Source organism: Hipposideros armiger, unplaced genomic scaffold, assembly GCF_001890085.2.
Source record: "Hipposideros armiger isolate ML-2016 unplaced genomic scaffold, ASM189008v1 scaffold_337, whole genome shotgun sequence".
Taxonomy (NCBI): domain Eukaryota; kingdom Metazoa; phylum Chordata; class Mammalia; order Chiroptera; family Hipposideridae; genus Hipposideros; species Hipposideros armiger.
In genome coordinates this window covers 738,364-760,092 of record NW_017731687.1, presented here as the reverse complement: position 1 = coordinate 760,092, position 21,729 = coordinate 738,364, and the positions used below count along the sequence as shown (strand labels likewise).

The 21,729-nt window shown below is 52.8% G+C and overlaps 1 protein-coding gene across 7 annotated transcripts in view; it reads right to left on the bottom strand.

Moving 5' to 3' along the window:
* The window catches only part of SLC2A9 (solute carrier family 2 member 9), a 147,730-nt gene that overhangs the window by 18,764 nt on the left and 107,237 nt on the right, over nt 1-21,729 (bottom strand). For all 7 annotated transcript variants that reach the window (XM_019661171.1, XM_019661173.1, XM_019661174.1 and 4 more), the window contains 3 exons: nt 20,847-20,948; nt 20,141-20,216; nt 8,399-8,526 (listed from right to left, as the gene is read on the bottom strand). In XM_019661171.1, the coding sequence (XP_019516716.1) occupies nt 8,399-8,526; nt 20,141-20,216; nt 20,847-20,948 (306 nt within the window). The remainder of the gene's footprint in view (nt 1-8,398; nt 8,527-20,140; nt 20,217-20,846; nt 20,949-21,729) is intronic.

Genomic DNA, 21,729 nt, shown 5'->3' with positions numbered 1-21,729 from the left:
TCATGATAGTCTTCTACTATCCTGCCTCAGGACCTTTGCTGTTCTCCCTTCCTGGAATAATCTTCATCTAGACACATGCACATCCTGCTTTCTCATTCATCTCTTCATCTCAGTTTACAGGCCACTTTCTCAGAAAAGTTGTCTTAGACTCCATTTCCAAAGGGCTCCTCCTCAGCTCCCCCCTTATCCTGTGTCTTTGCTCTTCAAACCCCTCACCAGGACCCAACATTACACTATATACCTACTTGTGTATTACCTCTCTCCCCCAATGGGAGGGAAGCTACCCAAGGACAAGAGCTGTTGTTTTTCTTCTTTTATTCCCAGAACCTGGAAGACTGCTTGGCACACAGCAGGTGCCCAGCAAATGTTTATTGAATGAGGCTCAGAGAGGCTCCCTCGCTACCCCAGGCCACACCGGGAGCCGTCTGGGAGCTCTCTGCCCCCTGGGCATCTGCCACCTGCCTGGCTTCTTTTCCCAAGAGACCTGATAGACATCACTAGGCTTTTCCTCAGTTTCACAAAATTGAGTCAAGAACACTGTGGCTATTGCAGCCACCCTGGGAAAGGACACTTCCCCCACTCAGGAGTCTCAGGGGCCATGTTATGGGAAGGCCCAGTGAGGGGCCCCCCTCCTGGGCACAGGCCCCGCCCCCTCAGCCCCAGATGCAAAGCCCTGCTGCTCTGTCTCTCCACCAGCCTCCCACCGTGGTGACTGCCCTTGTGGAGGGCTGCAGCCTGCAGCAGAATCCTGTGACCCAGAATCCTGTCACCCTAAACCTGGCTCTGCAGACACCAGCCACCTGCTCCTGAATAAGGGTGTTGGGAGGAGGCTTGTAAGACTGCTTCAGGAGAGAGAGCACAGAGGGTACTCAGCGAAGGTAGCCTCTTTCCTGCCAGTCACAGAGCTGTCACATGCATGCTCATTTGCTGATGCAGGGCGACTGGCCTATGTGGTCCCTCTTTACAGATGAGGAAATCAAGGTACAGGGAGGTCATACTTCTTGCCCGGGGTCACGCTGCTTGGACGTGGCAGGGCTGGGACAACAGGGGGGCAAGCCCAATGCTGCCAGTAGCACGTTTATCTGATGTTGGCTGATTTAATGTTTGCACCCACTAATGGCGTAGGTATTATTTTACAGATGGGAAAAAAGAAGGGTGACATTCTCGGTCCGTGGTTTTGAGGGAAATCTGGCAGTCTGATCCCAGACCCCGCATTCTTCCTGGCTTAGAAAGTTAGGACTGGAGAGACCTGGCCAAGTAGTCAATGGGAAAGAAAAAACCCTGAGGCCACTCCAAGCCCAGAAGTTCAAACAGAAAGTCAGGGCCCGTGCCGGAGAAAGGCGGAGAGGATTGCATGATGGTAAGAGCCAGATGGCTGGGCGCTGACGCTTCCCCTGCTCCTGGCAGCCCCAGGACATTCTGTGGTATCTGCCTGAAATAATTTCGTGTCGGCAATCATGACACAACCTGGCATTACTGCGAGTGTGTGATTGTGTTTAACCTGGGAAGAGACATGCTCTGATCAAGTCCCTACTGGAGGCCAGCAGGATTATAGCCATTCCCTCATCTGATCCCCACCGCCCACACGGCGATAGAGCCATTTTGATTTCCGTTTTCCTAAAGATGAAATAGAAGATTAGAGGTTTCCTGGAACATGTCTAAGGCTAAGCAGGGATGGATGGGTGTCAGGACTCGCACTGGACGGGGCCTGGCTGGGAGCTCACGCTCTCTCCATTGTTTATCACGACTCACTCAAGACAGAGTGGGGAAATGATAGGTTCCTGGGATCCTACCGTGTTCCCCAACAGCAGACGGGAAGCGTGGCTTCCTGGCCTCCTCTTGCAGGTGAGAAAATGGAGATCAGAAAGGCTGAGTGATTTGCCTGTGGTCACACAGCTGGTAAGGGCTGCACCTGGATTTGAACTCAGGTTGGCCTGATCCGGAGGCCATCATCTCGCTTCAATACCTGCCTCTCTTTTTTTTTTCTTTAGCTGAGCCATCCTGCCACCTGTTGGCAGCTCAGTGGCAGCTCAGCTGGGGCTGGAACTCGAACCGCTGTTGTTCAGAGCTCGCACTCTTGAGCGAGCTCTTAACCAACTGAGCCACTCGGCCGGCCCATGATACCTGCCTCTTTTGGGGAAATTCATTCAGTGCAGTTGGTCCAGCTCCCGCAACGCGCCTGGCACAGAGGATGTACATGTCACTGTTTCCCAGTCTCCTCTTTTACTTCCAAAGAGCTTAGCAACCTGCTGTCTGCCCAGCTGACCCTGAGGTTAGTCAAGCCTGTTATGGTGGGTGTTGGAGGGCTGCCCAGTGCCCCCTGAGCAAGGAGATTCCAGGCAGCACGTCTGTCGTGGGAAGGACCCTGCCTGAGAATTCGCCGTTCTGCCTCCCCCAAACACTCAGCTCGTCACGTGACCTTAGGCAGTGCCCACACTCCATCTGGCCTTAGGTACCCCGCTTCGTACAACAGAACTACGCTCAAGGTTCACACTCATAAGGCTTGGTCCATAAATGAAAAATATCGATCAGTCTGGCTACTTGAAAACTAAGAGCGTCTGTTCATCAAAAGGCCCCATGAAGAGTACAAGGGTCGCACACGGAGAGAAAGCACTGTGATACATGACAAACAAAGAATTATCACTCAGGTTAAAAATACAACCCAACTCTATGAGTCCATAAAAAAAAAAAAGGTGCCTTAACAGAAAAAAGGGCAGGACATCCGAACACGCGTTTCACAGAAGAGCAAACACCAGCGACAAGTAAGCACATGAAAAAGTCATTCCAGATAACAGAAGCTGAAACCATCATGTCACACACCATTTCACACCTGTCAGATTGGTAAAAATGTAGCAGGTCTGACAAGGACAATGCCAGAGGGTGCGCGGTCCGGATTTTCATAGGGGGGTGTGCTGTGAGCGCTCCACGCACTGTGGACGACAGCGCGGCGTCAGCGACTCCAGGGGGCGCTGTGAGAGTCCTGGGACCCAGCCGCCCCACGAACGCGAGGGCACCTGCTCTAGAGCGCTGCCCTTTGAGTTTCAATTGGTGAAAAGCTCACTTCCTCGGTGGCACTCGCCTCGTGTCAGGTGTTCGAGGGTCCCCCATGGTTAGTGGCTTCCGCATTGCAGAGCAGACAGCCAACACTGCCATCAGCTGAGCAACTCCTGGGCATGTTTTGTGGTCACGCTATTTATAGCGCAGAAAAACGGGAAAGACTCAGGTGCTGTGGAAGGGGGAACGGATAAACAAGCCGGTGTCCCTCCAGACAAAGCAGTTCTATAGAGCAGCGAGAAACAATGACAGTTAGCGATGCACGTCGCCCACAGGTGCACCCAACAACATATGCTGAGTCAAAGAATAAGGCGCAGAAAAATACCTTCCAGACGATCCTCTTTCTATAAATGTAAACTAACCCCAGGCCCAGACAGGCCCTGACTCACTGTAGCATGTTCTTGATAAAACTATGCTGAAAGGATGGATAAATGATTGACATCAGAGGACTTTCACAGGGATGCATGAAACTGACGAAGAGAGGTGGTCCCAGTTAGAGTTTCACGATGTGACAAGAGTATAATTCTTGTGCTTAGTTTCCACTCCCACCCACAGAGCTGGAACACTGGCTCACTGGTGAGTCACACCGAGCCCTCGGGTGAGTCAGTGCCCAGACCCTCCATCTAAGATGGACAGGAAGTCAGGTGCCTCACACTTGGAATTGCGGTTCTGCAAAGAGCTTTAAAGGGCCGGGGGGGTGGTGGTGGCCGAGTGGCGCCTTGGTTAAGAGCTGGCTTGGGATGCCAGCTCTGAGCAGCAGGGCCCTGGTTCGGATCCCACATGGGGGCCAGTGACACTGCCCTCTACAGCTAAGATGGTGAACAATAGCTCGACCTGGAGCTGGGCTGCCGTGAGTCGCCAGCAATAGCGTAGGCTGCAGCCCCTGCTGCAGTGGGCTGCCATAAGCTTCCGTGTGTGGCTGGCAGCCAGCGTGAGCTGCCAGCAGCCTCCGTGAGTGGCCATCCAGAAGCTGGCAACTGATCTGCCTCACCCGAGAAGAGCGCAATGATGGTGCCAACTTGGGCCAGTGAAGCGACGTCCTCCACAACTGGACTGAAGAACAAAACGACAGCAACTTGTCTGTTCCCCTTCCCCCAATTCCCCAATAAAATCTTTAAAAAAAAAAAAAAGGTGAGGAGGCTCCACTTGAGGAGCAGAGTAGTAAGAGAACACGGATCTTAGTGGTGACTGACATCACCGGTGTGTGTGGTCCCTCGGTCACTGTCACTGCACACCTGAGATCTTGTTGGAGCTGCACAGGAACCTTTGCGGTAGACACAGTCCTACGGCTGCCGGCTGTCATTTCAACCCCACATGCCCTGCGGGGCACCACGCCTGCCAGCCCTGCCAGCGCCTCCCGCTCGCAGCCTCCCCCTCTCCCTGGCAAGCCCGCCCTTCCTCCACCTGCTCTCAGAGATGGCGCTGCCAGCCTCTCACCCCCTCAAGACTGACACCTGAAGCCACTGCTAAGACCCTTTCCCTCTCTGCCTGTTCTGCTGAGTTCTGCTGACTACCCTCAAGCCCCTTTTCCTTTTTTAAAAAGATATACACTTTTTAAATCAAGATAGAATTTTATGTATGGTAAGTAACTTGCACAGATCTTAAGCGCCCAGTTCAATGAGCAACTAACACCTATATCAAGACGTAGACCCTTCCCGCCGCTTTGGAAGGTTCCTTGTGCCGTTTTCTAAACAACGCCTCCCCTCCCGGCCCCACCCCCGCCCCGCTGCAGCCAACACAGTTAGCCCCAGGGTTAACCACTGTTCTGGTTTCTGTCACCTTCGCATCCATGCCTCCTGCCCCTGCCTGAATCTACTTCCCACCAGGCGGCCAGAGTTCTTTTAAAAGCGCAAAACAAAACAAAGCATGTCTTAAAATCATGCAGTGGCTTCTCAGATCCTTGGGATACACCCCGATCGCGCTGTGCCCTGGGTGCTGTGGAGGACTTGGCCTTGGCCTCCCTGTCCTCCCTCAGAGCTCCGTGCAGTCCTCGCAGACCCTCAGATGCCTGCTCCGTGCTGCTCAGGGCTTCAGGGCATCTTCCTTCCCCACCATCTTCCTTCCCCACTCGCTTTCTTCCCCACCAGACTCTGCTCCCCGCCGCACACACTCCCTCAGTCTCAGTGTGAAAGGTCCCTGCACACTCAGCCCATCTCAGCCCCCAGCCTCCCTCCTCCTGTGAAGCACAGCGACACCTGTCCCCATGAGGGTTCTGCCTGTTCTTTCCTGCGTGTGAGGGCAGGACCGAGCCCTGACTGTGCACGGCCCTGCCTCCAGGGCCCAGCACGGTGCTGGCGCCCACCAACACAGACCAGTGAGTGAAGATGCTCTCGCCCTCCCTTCAGGCCCAAGGAGTACCACCTGCAGCACGGACAGGCCGGGGGCGGTTTCGTTTGCTCTTCGAGCCCATTGCTCTAGAGCTGCCGCAGTTTCCCCCTCACTTTGCAAAGGCATTTGGGATATGACCCAATATTTTTCAAGTTCCGAAGAATCATGTTCTCCCTTCCAGATTTTATTGAACTCAGACGGAATTTTCTAACCCCAGTGGAAACAAGCAAGTATACATTTGCATGTCATGTCCTCCGAACCAGATACTATTGGTGCTAATGTCAGAGGCCGAATGGTCTGCAGGCTTTTACAACGAACCACCCAAGGGATACCCTTGATGCTGGCCACAGCAGAGGCCCAGAGGAAAAGGCGGCCTGTGGCTGAGGGCAGAGAGAGTGATATCAATCTCCCCAGGGGTCAAGGCAGCCCACCCCATCGAGGACATCTTGCAGGGAGAGGGCAGTGTGGGTGGGGGAGAAGGCACCCTTTGAGAGACAGCTTGTGCCAGATCACTTAGCTAGTTGGGGGCAGTGTCTGTTTTCAGCACTTAGCATGAATTGCTCTTTCTGTCCTGTCTCTTCCTGAGTGACCCCGGGGTCCTTTGGCAGGAAACAAGCTTACGGGACTGATAACAATCCTGGAACCAACCGTCCCTGAGTGCCTGTGGGCAGATGCTGTGCTCAAGCCTCGACTTAATCCCTAATTCCTGCTGCAAAATGGGGGCAATCCTCTCGTTTTCTAGGCATGAAAATTCCAAGTCGGAGAGCAATCAAAGTCAGACAAAGTTCAGCCAGCCTGTCCTTCAGCTAAGTGCTGAGCAGCACAGCCAGGACTCAAGGTCAGGCGGTCTGACCCCCAGGTCTGTGCAGTTTCTCCTGTGTCTCATTTATATCGAACATCATACCTGGCAAAAAAGGGCAACAAACAACCACGGCAGCTGCCATGCACCAAGCTACCCTGTACTGAAGACGAGGCCAGTGTTACCAGTGCCGCCCCGGGCTGGGAGCCCCCAACGCAGAGCCTGATGGGGATGTGAGTGCAAGTAGCTTCTTTGGAAGACACCCATGGAGCACTGGTTAGAGAGGGGCTGAGATGGGGAGAGTGGCCAACTGTCTGGGTTGCCCAGCACCAAGGGGTTTCTGAAGACGTGGGACTTATGACGATAGTCTCAGGCAAACTGGGACGAGTTGGTCATCCCAGCCAGGAAAGGTGCTGCTGGCTGAATTGTGCTCCCCGAAAGATATGCCGAAGTTCTAATCCCCGGTGCCTGTGAACATGGCATTGTTTGGAAATAGTGTTTGCAGATGTGATCAAGTTAAGATGAGGTCCTGCTGGACTATGGTGGGCCTTCCATCCTTACAGAAAGGGATATGGAAAAATATACACAGAGGGAAGGCCACGTGAGGATGAAGGTGGAGATTAGAGTGATGCCGCCACGAGCCAAAGAACATGGAAAACAGCACCAGGTAAGAGAAGGGGATGGCACAGGTCCTTCGCTCACAGCCGTCAGGAGGAGCCTGCCCTGCCAACACCTTCAGTTTGTACTTCTAGCTTCCAAAACTGGGCGAGAATAAATTTCTATTGTTATAGACCACCAAGCTTGTGGGACTTTGTGATGGCAGCCCTAGGAAACTGAGACTGACAGGGAAGTGCCCCGCTGGAGCTCAGAGCTGCTTCTGGGGACCTCTGCCCGAATGCTCTTTCTCCCACTGCCATGGAGCAGAGTTCCACCCAGGCTTCCAAGCTGAGCTCCACGCCTCCTGGGCCGACTGCTGCAGTAGAATCACCACCCATCTTGCGGGAGTTGCTGCAACGTTACGCACACTGTGGTGTAGGACTTCTCAATGCTCGGCCTGGTAGGACCACCCCTTGAGCTCATATCTGCCCCCTCCCACAGCCCATCAGCACCCAGGGGCATGCGGGTCTTAACATCAGTGTGTTCCCAGCACCTGCTCTAGATACTCAGCGAGGGTTTATGGACGGGTGGATGGATGTGTACATTTTGAAATCGAAGTGGTTTTGGGGTTTGAATGTTGGTCCCACTCTTCGGTAGCAGCGTGATCCTGGCCCAGTCATGATACTCAGCGTTACTTCCTATAGCACGCAATCAAGTGTGTCCTGTGCCCCATTGTGGGTCCTTGACATGTTCGCTCCCACCCAGCCACCCATTCGGTCATGGCCAGGCCTTGTGCCACTCGTCTGGACACAACATACCTGAGTGCCCAGCCTACAGGCTCTGGTCACTTGTTCTGGAGAGAGACACAGAAGTTCATGCTCATAGACCCGTCATTTTGACCTGTACGTGGGAGCGCTCTCTAAGGATTGACTTTATAATGATGGAATCGCCCCTCCTCTAGGGGCCCTGAGACCCCAGTTTCCAGAGGACTCCAAGGAAGGCGTGAAGACCACTTGGCAGAGATGCAGTAAGGGGCCTCATGTATTCATTGGGGTTTTCCTTCCTACGCTGAGACCTGCCAGGTTCTCAGTCTCTCCTTCTCACAGCCCGTTTCTCACACAGCCCCACCAGCTTTTCACCACCGTGCTGCATTGACCACGGTGCTCCTGTAAAGCGCTCTGAGTTGGGAATTCTTTCCCGGCTCTTCCTCACCACCTGCCCACGTTCCTTGCTCCTTGCGTGGTTCCTGCGGCTTCCAGCTGAGGGGGCGCCCTGCTGGAAGCGAGCCAGTGGGAATGAAGGTGATCTCGGCAGCATGTTGTTATGCGGTGCATGACGCATGGACTTGGTCTAACACAGCGACGGGCACATCACAGGAATGATGAGGCTGTAGGCTGCAGCGTCTAACCTAGGTTTCCTTGCTTCCCTCCGTGATGGGAAGCCCACTCCCTCTGAAGCAGCTCTTAGCGTTTGGAGGAAACTCCCTTCGGCAAATAGCGTGGGTTTCCAGTCGAGAGAGGATCAGCTTCTGCTCTATGGATCTCCCCTCACTCAGAGGGCTGCCGAATCAGAGGGAACCCCGCGAGCAAGAGGCCCCCCCCCCGCCCCGGCCAGTCGTACCTGGATGAACGGGAAGAGGAGTCCCACGGCGAAGTTGGAGAGCCAGTTGACGGTGCCCGCCACGATGAAGGCTGCGGGCCGCTGGGATTGCTGGAAGAACTCGCCGGTCAGGATGAATGGGATGCCGCCTGCAATCAGAGCCAGGACACAGGACACGGAGTTAGTCAGCCCTGCCTGGAAGGCCATGCCCCAGCGCCATCTCCACACAGCAGGGAGGTGCCCGGCTCCACACAGCAGGGAGGTGCCCTTTGGGGAAAGCTGGCTCTGCCTGTTTGAGTGATAGCTTCGGGCGTGGCTGCTGGAGGTACAGCACATAACTCCTAAGGGTATAAAAACCGTTTCCCTGACCTGGCCCATCCAAATGAGACATGCACCGTCCTCTGGCTCTCCAAATGCCCTCTGAATCAGGCTGTGACTCGCCACAAGTGAGTACCATATGTGTCAGTTTGACTTACAAGGCAACTGACACTGACTGACTATATCGTGTTAAGAAAGTTTGTAATTTAATCTTCAGAATCACTGAGGCAGGTACTCGCTACCATATTCCCTAGGTGAAGAAACTGAAGCCAGAGAGGTTGCCTGACTTAGCCAAGGCTACCGAGCTCCTGAGCAGCGGAGCAAGGGCTCGGGCTTGGGATTCTGGCCTCCAAACCTCAGCTTTTCCTGCTAATCCTCCTTGAGAGAGGACGAAGGGCCCTGCCCAACAGGCTGCCCTTTCACCTTCCTTATCACCCCGGGATTGGATGCATGGTGGGTCCCAGTCCCTGAGGCACCCTGGCAGTGGGGTGTTACTCAGTGGAAACCTCATGGTCATTGGGGTGACACAATTCTTCATTTTGAGAGACCGTCCTGTGTAATTGCGTAATGGAATGTTTATTACCCCTCATCTCCTGGTGCCAGGGGTACCCCCAGTCACTGTGGCACCCAACCTGCTTCCACACATTGCAAAATGTCCTCAGACGCCACGCAGGGCTCAGACTGTCTGAGATCTACACGTTCCCCTCCCCCACGTCCCACTCAGCGAGACTCAGGATTGGGCCCTGTGCCCAGACCCAGGCCCTGGGGCTCAGCATGGCTGCTGGGGCCCTGTTTGCACCCTCTCCTCCCCAACGGGGGTCCCCACTCTGTCAGTCAGACCTACACCTTGGTATCCGCAGATAAAGACAGGCATGGCAGTGGAGGGGAGCCCCGAGGGACTGTTACCAATCTCGGTTTGGAAGCCACTAGGCTGGAGTCACTCATTCCACCACCATTCAATGACTACTGACTGTGCTGGGGCTGGTCCCACAGCGGTGGCTGAGAGTGACAATGTCCCTGCCTTCAGGGACATCCCTCTTCCGGTGGGGGAGGAAAGATGACCTGTTTATTGAAAAGGAAGTGAGTAAAGCAATAATTACAATGTGCTATAAGCACTTTGGAGGGAGGGTGGGAGAGGGAGGTGGTGTCTGCGTTAGCAGTGCTCTGGGGAGGGCTCTCCGGAGCGGATGGCTGAGGTGTGGCCTAAAGGAGGAGGCACAGCTTCCTCCAGGTGGAGGGAGCGGAGGGCACAGGTCCTGGAGGGTGAAAGGAACTGGTCAAGGTCCAGAACAGAGGCCAGTCTGGTTGGCTGAGGGAAGGTAGAGAGAAACGGATGAGGAGGAGCGCTGAGCAGGGCCAACCAGGCAGCCTCTGGTAGGTCAAGGAGAGAGGTTTGCTATTGAAGAAAACAAATGTTTTGAACAGGGGTTGATGTGATCAATTTGAATTTCATAGATTCCTGCTGTTTGGAGAAAGGACAGCGGAGGGAAGAACAGGACACAGGAGGCCACTGGGTGATGCAGGAGGGAGGCCAGGGTTGTCATGGGGACCTGGATGGTGGCAGTGGGGATGGAAGGAAGGGGCCGAATTCAGACACTCTCCACCCCATGGAGGCAAAGCTTTCAGTGTGAGCACTGCAGGTAACCACACTCAAGTTCAGCCAAGCAAACCAAGGTCACAGAGGCAGGACCAGCTCAAGCCTGTGTCTCTCCAGAGCTTCCACCAGTACCACCCCCCTCTGCTGCCAGTAAGCCGTGGGCTCCAACACGTCAAAAATGTGGCTCAGAAGGGACCGTCCCTCAGCCCCCAGGGCAGGCAGCATCTCCATGTGCCTGGCATCTCTGACAGGGCGTAGATACTCGATCAATAGCTCTTACTTGAATTAAACACTCAAAATTTGATTTTGAAAAGATTTGACGTGCTGTTTACTACAAAGGAAGTGGACTCTCTACATCTTAAAAGTAGCTATCAAAATGTGCGAGAACATTGGTTACACACTGAAAGGTGCTAAAACCAGCCTTTAGGTCTGTAGAGCACATTGTCAGAAAGCGTTTGTCACACACCCAGTTGGCCCTGCAGTGAACGCTGCCGGGAGCCTTGCAGCTCCGATTACGAAGCTGAACTGCTGGCAGCTGGTGGGTGGAGGCCTGGGGTGCTGCTCCGCATCGCACGATGTACAGGGCGGCCCCACCATTGAGGGTTACCCATCCCCACATGCCAGCGGTGCTGAGGTTGAGAAACCCTGGTCTAGAATTGTCTCCAAGAAGGCATGTAAAATATTTAAGTCTGCCGTCATAACGGGATGGGGACAAGGGATGAAGTTAAAACTCACCAGGCACCTTCTATGTGCCAGGCACGGTGCGTGTCACTAAACAGTCCTTATTGTATAACAAGGAGGAAGCTGTTAGTCTCAGCAGCTTAGGAAAGTGAGGTGACTTTCCATGGATGTCACGAGTAATAGGAGTGGCAGCCTGCTATGACCCCAAGCCCATGCCTCTCCGTTATTTCCATGTGGCAGGGACACGTTTCCTACTCCCTTGCCAGGACAAAAACCAAGGAAACGAGTGGGAGATGGTCCATGTTCGCCGATCCTTGAAGCCCTGGCACCACGGGATTGATAAGCCAGCCCAAGGTCCCTGCAGTAAGGTGGGTTTGCAGGACCCACACTTTGCCTTCTTGGCAAACAGAGCATTTCCAAGCATATGGCTCTTAGAGAAAAGGAGGGACGTGGGGCAATGAGGCATGGCCGAGTCCTCGCCTGGCACCCCTCTGCCTCCAGCCAGCCATTTCAGGACCGTGGGGCGGGGCTTTGGCACAGGGGACAGGCTTGCTCTGATGCTAGCTGTCATGTGCGGGGCTACTTATTCTCTGAGCCGTTTCCTTATCTGTGAAAGGGAGCCCTGATCCAGCAGGGTGATGGATGTGAAAGTGGCTGCTTATTCCTGTTGTATCACTATTATTATTATTATTATTATTATTATTATTATTATTATTATTGAATGACTCGCCTCAGAGCAGCTCTCTGAGGACATCTGGGCACACCTCCTCCAGTCTGTTATCCACATGGCAGCCAAAGTGATCATTTGAAACAGAAGTCAGACTAGGCCAGCCCTCTGATGAAACCCCCCAGTGGTTTCCCAACGCACCGGGAGTCACCGCTAAGCTGGCCGTGGCTGCGGGGTTCGGTCCCTCCCCACACCCTGACATCTGCTCCTGCTACCGTTTATGCCTCTCTAGCCACACGCCGCCTTGCTCATCCTGGAGCTGCGTGGCGGCTCCTCGCCATGTGGGTACTGAGCTCTTGAACTGCAGCCAGTCTGAGCCGAGATGTTCTCTAAGCATAGGCTCCACAACGATTTCAAAGACTTACGATGAGAAAAAGAAATGTAAAATACCCATGAACACGTATAATGACTGCATGCGGGAATTTCACTGGATTATATGGGGCTGGATACAACATACTAAAACTCATGTTGCCTGTTTCTTCTGAACGCTTTTAACGTGGCTACTGGAAACTCTGAAAATACCTATGTGGCTTGAATTCTATTTCTAAGGGGCAGCACCGTTCTAGAACACGCCAGGTAGGCTCCCGCCTCAGCTGTTCCCCCTGCCTGGGAGAGTTTCCCGTAGATGTCTGCATGGCTCGGTGTCTGCCTTTGTGTAGAGCTTCCTTTGAAGGTCACCTGCCCAGAGAGGCGTTTCCCTACAACCTTGTTACAGTGCGCCCCCTACTGTTGCGTCCGGCACTCTTCCTTTCCTCATCTCGCTCCCCTCTTGCCCACAGCACATAACGGTGCCCCAGCTTTATGTTTATATACATATACTTTTCGGCTCTGCCTAACTCCCTACCCAGAAGCGTAAGCTCCGTGGGAGCTGTTTTACAGGCTCAGCCCAACATCTGGGACACAGCTGGGCACAGAGCTGGCCCTCACCGACAGATGCTAGAAATATAAAAATGAACCAAACAGATTAAAATCTTTAAAACAAAGAAATAGGGCTAAATTATTTTGTCCCTTCCCTGTCCTCAACTGTGGTGGGAGCTGGGAGGCTTCTTGGTCCACGATGTTTCCTTTTAATCACTGTTATGGGCTGAACTGTGTCCCCCACCCCCACCACCAATATATGCTGAAGTCCTAACGCTCAGGACTTCAGAACGTGACTGTATTTGGAGACTGGATCTTTCAAGAGGTGAGTAAGGTAAAATGAAGTCACATGGGTGGGTCCTAAGGCAACTTGACGGGGGTCCTTATAAGAAGAGGAAATACGGACACGGACACACAGAGGGAAGACCATGTGAGGACACAGGAAGAAGACAGCCATCTGCCAGCCAAGGAGAGAGGCCTCAGAGAGAATGAATCTTGCCGTCCCCTTGATCTTGGGATTCCAGCCTCCAAAACTGTGAGAGAATAAATGTCTGTTGTTTAAGCGTCCCGTGTGTGGTGCTCTGTTATGGTGGCCCGAGCACGCGGATGCACTCACTATACAAGCTGGGGCCACAGGGCGGGGTCTGACCTGGTCCCACCTGCCTCGTAGTCCCCTCTGCTCGCAGCCACAGCTCCCCCATGACACCACAAGCCTCCTGGACCACTTACCGGGCCACTTCCACAGTGTATCCAGCTACCTCGTGTGTTAGCCTTAGCAAATGTTGTTGTTACCTGGGATGCCCCCCCACCCAAAGATCTCCACACTGGAGTCCCCGGAACCTGTGAATATGGGGCCTTATATGACGAAAGAGACTTTGCACATGTGACCAAGCTAAGGATCCTGAGATGGGGAGATCATTCTGGATTATCAGGTCCAGTCCAGGTGGGTCCAGTATAACCACTGTTTCTTAGAAAAGGAGGCAGGAGGTCAGAGAAGACAGAAGATGCGACCCTGCTGGCTTTCAGGGCTGAGGAAAGGGTCACGAGCCAAGGAATGTGGACAGACTCTAAAGGGGGAAAGACAAGGAAACCACCCCCTGGGGACACATGGGCCCAGCCCCGCCGACACCTGGACCCCAGCCCAGTAAAACTGTGGCCTTGTGAGCTCCAGGACCCCAGGAGAGCACACACATGTGGTTCTGGGCCGCCACGCTAGAGGTCATTTGTGACAGCAGACACAGGAAATGAACACGGCCCTGCCCACCCCAACTGGCCCCCAAGCACTGCTTCCATTGACTCCCCAAGATGCAGACTGCATGCTGCTTTTTAAGCCTCCCCAGCCCCTCTCAGCGGAGGTGGCCACTCCTTGCCCTTGTGCCCACGTGGCGTCTGGTTAACGTGGACATCGCCCGGGGACTAGGGTGTTAAAACACAAGCTGCAACTGGACTTGGAGCCAAGAAACAGCAGAGGCAGGAGACAGGTCACCGCGCGCAGTGTGTCTGCGGAAGGCCGGCAAGGACTGGCTCACCGCTCTGGAGCGCCTGCACCCACTGTGAGACCAGAAATGGGAGAGAAAGTAGGGTGGGGTGATTTGTGTGGAGATGGGGGGAGGGGGGACTATTGCTAAGCAGTGAGCTCCTTTCTCTCTCCCCACAGGAGTGGGGCGCTCCACTCGCCCCATCTCCTCATCCCTGGAGTATGGGAATATCACTTTACATGGTAAAAAAGATGTGATTAAGGATCTTGAGAGGAGACGCTTATGCTGGATTGTCACCATGGGCCCTAAATGCCATCACATGTACCCTTATGAAAAAGAGGCAAAGGGGACTTTGGGGACAGGCTCACAGAAGTGCAGGCAACGTGAAGACCGGGACAGAGATTGGCGTGATGTGGATACAAGTCAAGGCACGGCAGCAGCTGGCAGAGCTAGGAGAGACAGCTTTTCCCCAGGGCCTCTGGAGGAGCCCGGCCCAGCCCACACCTTGATCTCCGATTTCTGGCCTCCGGAATTGTGAGAGAAGACGTTTCTGCTATTTGAAGCCCCCAGAGAATCACATTCTCACCATCTCAGGGGTCACAAGGAACAGTTAAGCGACAAGCTCCCCCGCCAGGTTCCCGGGGACAGCCCGAGGCACAGCGATGAGGGAGGCAGAGCTGGTGGCAGACACCACCAGAAACGCTAGAAGCCAGGCGCTGCCCTCTGACCCCGGGGGCTGCAGAGCCAGAGATTTCAAACCTCCCCACACGCCTGCTGAAGACCCCGGCTTCTGCACTGAACCCTGGCAGGTTCGATTCTTCCGCAGACCAGCGTTTGTTGGGATTGCCTCTGAGGCACAGTCCTTTCCGGAGAGGACTTGGCAGAAAATCGTACAGAACGCTGCCATATGTTCATATTCTCGTCTCAGAGGGTAGGCTCACTAATAAACTCTGCCTTAGGCTGCGGGCAAGAGATAAGGAGGAAAACGAAGCCTTTGGAAAACCTCGAGGGAGAATGGCAGGAAAACTGAGGCTTTAGAATCAGATACACGTGGGTTCAAACCCTGGCTGGGCCTGCTATGTGCCCTGTGATGTGGGCAGAGTGGGCCCCCTGGCGCCCAGGGGTCCTCACGGGGGTAGGCTGTCTCCTCTGAGGATGCTGTGAGGGTCAGGGGAGTGTGGCAGAGTGCCCAGCGCTGCGCAGGTGCTCAGCTTAAGGAAGACAATACTACGGATCCTTAAAGTGCTCCTAGGTCTTCCTGAGTGGGCAGATGTGCACCATGAGCTCTGCGGGCAGCCTGTCCCCATTTGTTTGGTGTTAAGTGTTAGATAACGGAACCCGCTCACTCCCAGTGGCCTGCCTCTCCAGGAGATTGCACTGTCTTCAGCCAGGGTTGAAAAACATGGTGGCAGCCCAGGGGTTCTCAAATTTGGCTGCACGTGGTTTTGGCTGTGTGTGGGAATCATGCAGGAGTGTTAGAAAACATGGAGCCTGGTCCCACCCCAAGATTATGCCTCGGTTGGCCTTGGAGGCGGCCTGGGCATCAGCATTTTTAAAAGCTTCCAAGGTGATCCAGCAGCGTTTGAGGACCGCTCCGCTGGCTCTAGTGGTTTCTCTGCGGTGCCTTTGACAGTCACCTCTTTTTATATGCTGCATTTTTACTGGCTGCTCCTGCTGCATGGAAATCCCTCCTTCCCTACCTCGTAAACTAGCTCACTTCCCTTCCTTCCAAATGTCAGGGTGGAGGGGCCATAGCAGCAGCCAGCAAACTCCCTGTGAAAGGTCAGACAGCAAATATATTAGGCCTTTCAGTCCACATGTAGTCTCTGTCACACATTCTTCTTTCTTTCTTTTTAAAATGTAAAACCCATTCTTTGCTTGTGGGTCATACAAAATAGGCCATGGGCCAGATTTGGCCCACAGGCTATATTTTGCTGACCCCAAGACTAGAGAGTTGTCTGTTTCAGGTAGTGACTTGCCCATCAATGGAAGCAATCAAGTCATGGTTGGAGGAATTCCTGGCAGGGAAACCATAGGTGGGACTTAAACATCCAATGAATAACTTTTATGTTCTTTTACTACGTTGGGAATCCTTAGTTCTAATTCATCCCAGGTCCCAGGCACATTTCCTCATGTGTCTCTGAGGACCTCTGAGGTCCCCTCCAGCTCTGAAATTGTTGCCCTGTTCTGTTGTGCCTTAGTTTGTTGGGAAGCTCTGCACGTGTCAGCACAGCTTTCATTTCAACGCTACGTGCTGTGATTTAGGTGTCGGTGGCTTTAAGAGGCAAAGACAAAAGATCACCCCTGACCTCTGTGTGCAGAGAATATCTGAAGCAGCAACAGCTGGAAAGCATGAAAGTAAAAATGCTGTGAATTCACCTTCAGCCACGGAAAACGGACAACTAGATACGAATGGCAAAATCTTCTGTCCACATAGACACAAAAAGGACTGACTTATGATGATCTACACTGGACTCATCCTGGGAAGATAAACACAGAAACTTCCCCTCTTACCCAAATTCTCTGTGTCAGCCTTGCGACGTCAATTTAAAAATGTGCCTAATTCCACTTACTTTTGAACAAACAGACAATGAGCACTGTCCATTACACAGATATGAGTTAGGACTGTAGGTCCTAGAGCAAGACGGTGTGGATTCAAATCCAGCACTTGCCTCTTAGCTGGGTGACTCGGGGAAAATTACTTAATCAATCTGTTCTTTGTTTTCATCTACAAAATGGGAATAAAATTAGTTTCGGACGTAAAGGTTTAGCAGCTGAACTGTGACTCATCTTCTGTTGTCCAGGACAGGGAAAAGAGAAAACAAGAAAAAAAAAATATGATCTGGTCCACTTTGCTGAACCTGCTAATCCAACCTCAACATGGTATTTACCAGCAGAGAGATTAAAAAGTTCTTGTGAATAAAATGCTTGTAGTGGGCTCTACCTGGTCTGTTTAGATTGGCATGTAGAGTTCTGGGCACAGCCCGCTGGAAAATGTCAGCTATGTAGTTGTCAAAGTATAAACTGGAGGTGTTTCATGAATAAAGTAGTCCCTGTGTGGAAGTGACACCCTGCATGGCTTTTTAAGCGACCCCATGTGCTCTATCTGGACCAGAGTGCACCCTAACATGGCAAACAAGACTGGGGAGCCAGGCTGGTGGCTTCAGGCTTCACCTGTGTCTTGCAATGACTGGTATTCTGTGAATGATTAGTAATATTTCATTCGGAGTAAAATTTCTGACTGTTGTGATTTTACTTTGACAATCTGACTCTGCATTATCTGATATCCACACAGTATTTTTATGCGCGTTAAAGCACTTAGAAAGGGCCTGACATGTAGTAAGTGCTCTCTGAATGCTGTTATCAGAGGACTGAGGGACAGAGAGAATGTGCTGTGAGAAGCCCAGGGCAGGGCATGGGCGTGACTTCTCGAACCCTTTGCAATGGGATACAAACAGCACAGAGTTTTAAAGATCTGGGTTCAAATCTTGACCCCGATACTTCCTAGCAGTTTCCTGTTAGGGGACTTCATTGCCTCTCTGGGCCTCAGTTTCCTCATTTGTAAGTGGAAGGGGTTAATCCTAATGTCGAGACTTGTGCAGAGCGGGGGTGATGTGTGTACATGAAAGTCAGAGATCAAGAAAGGTTAAGGCCCGAACGCCATCATGAGTGTGGCACGGACTGGGCAAAGAGCAGGGTGGGGCCAGGGAAGGTCCAAGCCCCGGCCTCTGGGTTTGCCCAGATCACTTTGGGGTGCCCTCGTGTGTCTCCCTCTTAGGAGATCGCTAGCTTTGACAGCGCCTGTCCCGCCCCCTTTCATCTGAGTTCTCTGGTCGTAATTAAACCATCCACAAGTCCCTGCTGAAAGCCTGCTGGGTCTCAGGCCAGCGTTGAGCATTTTGGGGGCAGCTGGTGTTTCAAGCACAGACACTGCTCACGGTAGAGAGGGCTAGCGGCCCACTACTGTCTGTGATCCATCTTCCACTGGACAGAGCAGGTGCTGGTCACGGGCTGCCCACTGCCTCTGCTTCCCAGCCTACCCTGCGTGTAGGTCTGGCCATGTGTTGTTCTCACCACTGGAATACGAGTGATGAGATGGTGTTACCCTGGTCTCGGTTACCCTAGGGTGCTCGGTTTCCCCTCCTGCCTATTGGATCCTATTGGACGCAGTGACTACGAGACCCCAACACAGAAGGATACTGGGTCCAAGCTGCCCACCCACCAGGGACACCAGCCAGGGATGGTTACATGAGTGAGCAATATTTATATGTACTATCGGGTCCTTCACAGCAAAAGTTTGCAATCTCTGCATTAATCAAATTAAATTAAACACTGGAAATGAGTCAGTGAAAGGTGCTATGGAGGAAGTAAACCAGGGTGATGTGATAGAGTATGTGTGTGCATATGTGCGTATATCTGTGTATGTATGCATATGTGTGTAGTGTATGTGTGTGCATGTGTGTATATGTATATATACATATGTGTGCGCACGTGCGCATGCATATGTGTGTGTATACACACACGCGTATACACACACGTGTGTGTATGCATGTGTGTATGTGTGTGTATATACATGTATGTGTGTGTGCATGCATATGTGTGTGTATGTGTGTGTGCATGCATATGTGTGTGCATGTGTATATACACATGTGTGTATGTGTGTATGCATATGTGTGTACATGTGTGTGTGTGTGTATGTGTGTACTGATTTTGGATTAAGTTGCCAGGAGAGGCCTTGCTGGGCAGGTGACACCTCGGTGACATTTCCATGCCAGCTTATAAGCCTTGTGGAGCAGGGACTGCCTGTCTCTGGGTCTGCTCCCCAGTGTTCCCAGGCCGAGCACAGGGCCACTGGCTGCCTCCAGGGACACTGCGGTGAATGCCGCCCATGGAGTGGGTGATGGGGAGGCCCCGTGAAACTGAACGTACTTCCTCCTTGAACCCACTTTAACTTCAGTATTTGTTCCTTGTTCATCCTCCTGCCTTCTTCTTCCTCTAGCCGCCTGACCATCATCATCACAGCGTGGTGTGTGTGCGTGTGCATGTGTGTGCACACAGGTGGGTACCTGATGCCCTCTCCGATCAGTCCATGGCCCATCTCCCCATCTCATTATAACACCCCGATGTCCCAGATGGGGACAGATGCTTTTCATCCCCCACAACTGTGATAGGACATGGAACAGGTGGAAAATCAGCAACACGAAGGGGAAACAGGAGTTGGGTTCTATTTGTTCTGATAGAAACTTAGTGTCGTTTTTATCAACATGGAAACACAAACTACAGGAACCACAGCAGTGCCTCCTGGAGAGATCTGTACAACTGTCACATTGAACCATCTTCTCAGTCCCACCATGGCCTCTGATGGGGGCCCCTGGGGGACACGGACACAGAGCCAGGAAATGGGAGGGCCCTCAGTCTCATCCACCTTGGCCATTTTACAGAAGGGGGAGCTAAGGACCAATGAGAGGAGAGGCCTTTCCCACCAGGGAAATGGCAGAACTGGGGCTGTCAGTGAGTCCCGGGTAAACGGAGGCTCAGAACACCCCCCATTCTTGCAGGTGGTGTAAGGTGGTGGTTAGAAGCCTGGGAGTCGGGCAGTTCCATCACTGCTCACTCTATGCCAGCTGCCTTCCATCTCCACCTTCTCTAGAGCCGTCAGGGGCCTTAAATGAGTTAATGCAATCAAGTGCTTGGCCAAGTGATCAATAAGCCTTAGACATCACCATCATCATCATCACCATCATCATCATCATCACCACCACCACCACATCTTCCACACCAAACTGTAACTGCTCTGTGGGCACAGACTGTAACTTGAGGTCTTCAATTTATTGCAAACTAGTGTATCTGGCTCACGGCTCTCACAACCGTCAGCTGCTGCTGTGCTGTGGTATGTTATCATTAACGCAGCTTTGGGTGAGCACATGGCCCACCACCTGTGGGAAAGAAATGAAGGCAGTCCCTGCACTTAATGGGTCCGTCCACTCCCAGTCAGGCCTTGCCCCTCACTGGACGGCTGACTCCCCATCTGTACAGAGAAAACCCACTACCTTGGTGGTGCTGTGGGCCCTGGGGCCAGCCGGTGCAGAAGGAGGGCGCCTTACCTGGACCACTGCAGAAGGAGGCGATGATGGCCAGAATGCACACGATGCTCAGGTAAGGGATCCAGGGGGCGTGGTCCTGCGAGACAGCAGCGGTGGGCAGGTGTGTTGAAGACCTGGGTTCCCACCCCAGCTCCTCCATCCATCGCTTTACATCTCTCAGCCCCCGTTTCAGTGTCCATAAAATGGGGATAATGATAACCCCTAAGCCATTCCAGCAGCCTCTCTTACAGCTGCAAGGAGCAGAGAGGCTAAGTGATTTGCCCAAGTTTCATGGCGAGTAAGGGGACAAGCAGGATTCACACCCAGGAGGTGTGGCTCCAGGGCTCCTGCTGGTACCTACCAGCCAATGATGTGACAACTGTGCAAGTGCCTCAGATGGCAGTGCCAGGCATCTTAGGAGTTGTCTAGCACAATCTCTTCTATTCCATAGATGGGTAAACTGAGGCTCAGAGAGTGGATGTATCTTGCCCAAGGTCACAGAGCTCACTGGTAGCAGCAACAGGACCAGCAGTCAGGCGTCCCATCTCCCAGCCCGAGGCCTGTCACTAAACCCTCCCCCCGGCAGCTTCATCCGAGACGCCCCTGGGAAACCACATCACAAGAGGTCTGCAGACAGTGCCGGCTTCCCCAAAGGCCTCGGAGCAGTGAAGCTGGAAGCCAGCTCCATGTTGACCTTCCTCAAGCTACGGCAGGCACATCCTCTCACCTGCAGCGTCAGGGTGACCGTGAGGATCCCAAAGAAGACGGTCATCAGCCCAAAGCCGCCAATGAGGAGCGGTCTCCGTCCCAGGCGCTCGATGACCAAGCCCTAGGTCAGGGTCAAAGAGAAACAGTTATTACTCCACCTCTAGCAGCCAGAGAAGGGCAGAGCAGCCTCCGTTGCCAGTGCCAGCTTAACTTTAGGCTCTGCCCTGTTAACCGAATGGCTGTGACATCCTTAGGCTGCAGCAAAACCACAGTATACGCGGTGATGAAAGTTTGCCAGGGTGGGGATTGGAAATCATTGGAGATGGAGAAAGAGTGAAGATTTGTGACTCCGGGCACAGAGATTCGCAGCGCCACGCTTTAGCCAAGCCGATCTTTTATCAACCATTGTAATCATCCTTGGAGTGAGTGCTGGTATCTCATTGTGGGTTTGGGTTTTAATTTCCCTGATGACTAAGAGTGTTCAAGCATCTTTTCATCTGTTTACTGATGTTTTTGATATTGTCTTTTGTAAAGCGTCTGTTCAAGGCTTTTGCTGAGTTTCAAGTGGGTTCTTGGTCTTCTTATTTTGCGTTCTAGGAGTTTATATGTTTCGGATTCAATCCCTTGTGAGACGTGTACTCTGTGAATCTTTCCCAGTCTGGCTTGCCTTTCTGTTTCCTTAGCAATATCTTTTATATCGTCACTGCTTATCATTGTGATTAAATTCAATTGATCAATTAAAAAAAAACATGGTTCATGCTTTTTGTGTCCTAAGAAACCTTTGCTGGGCCTGCCAAGTGGCGCGATGGTTAAGAGCTGGCTTGGGACACCAGAGGGCCCCGGTTCGGATCCCACATATGAGGGCCAGTGACACTGCCCTCTGCAGCTAAGATGCTGAACAA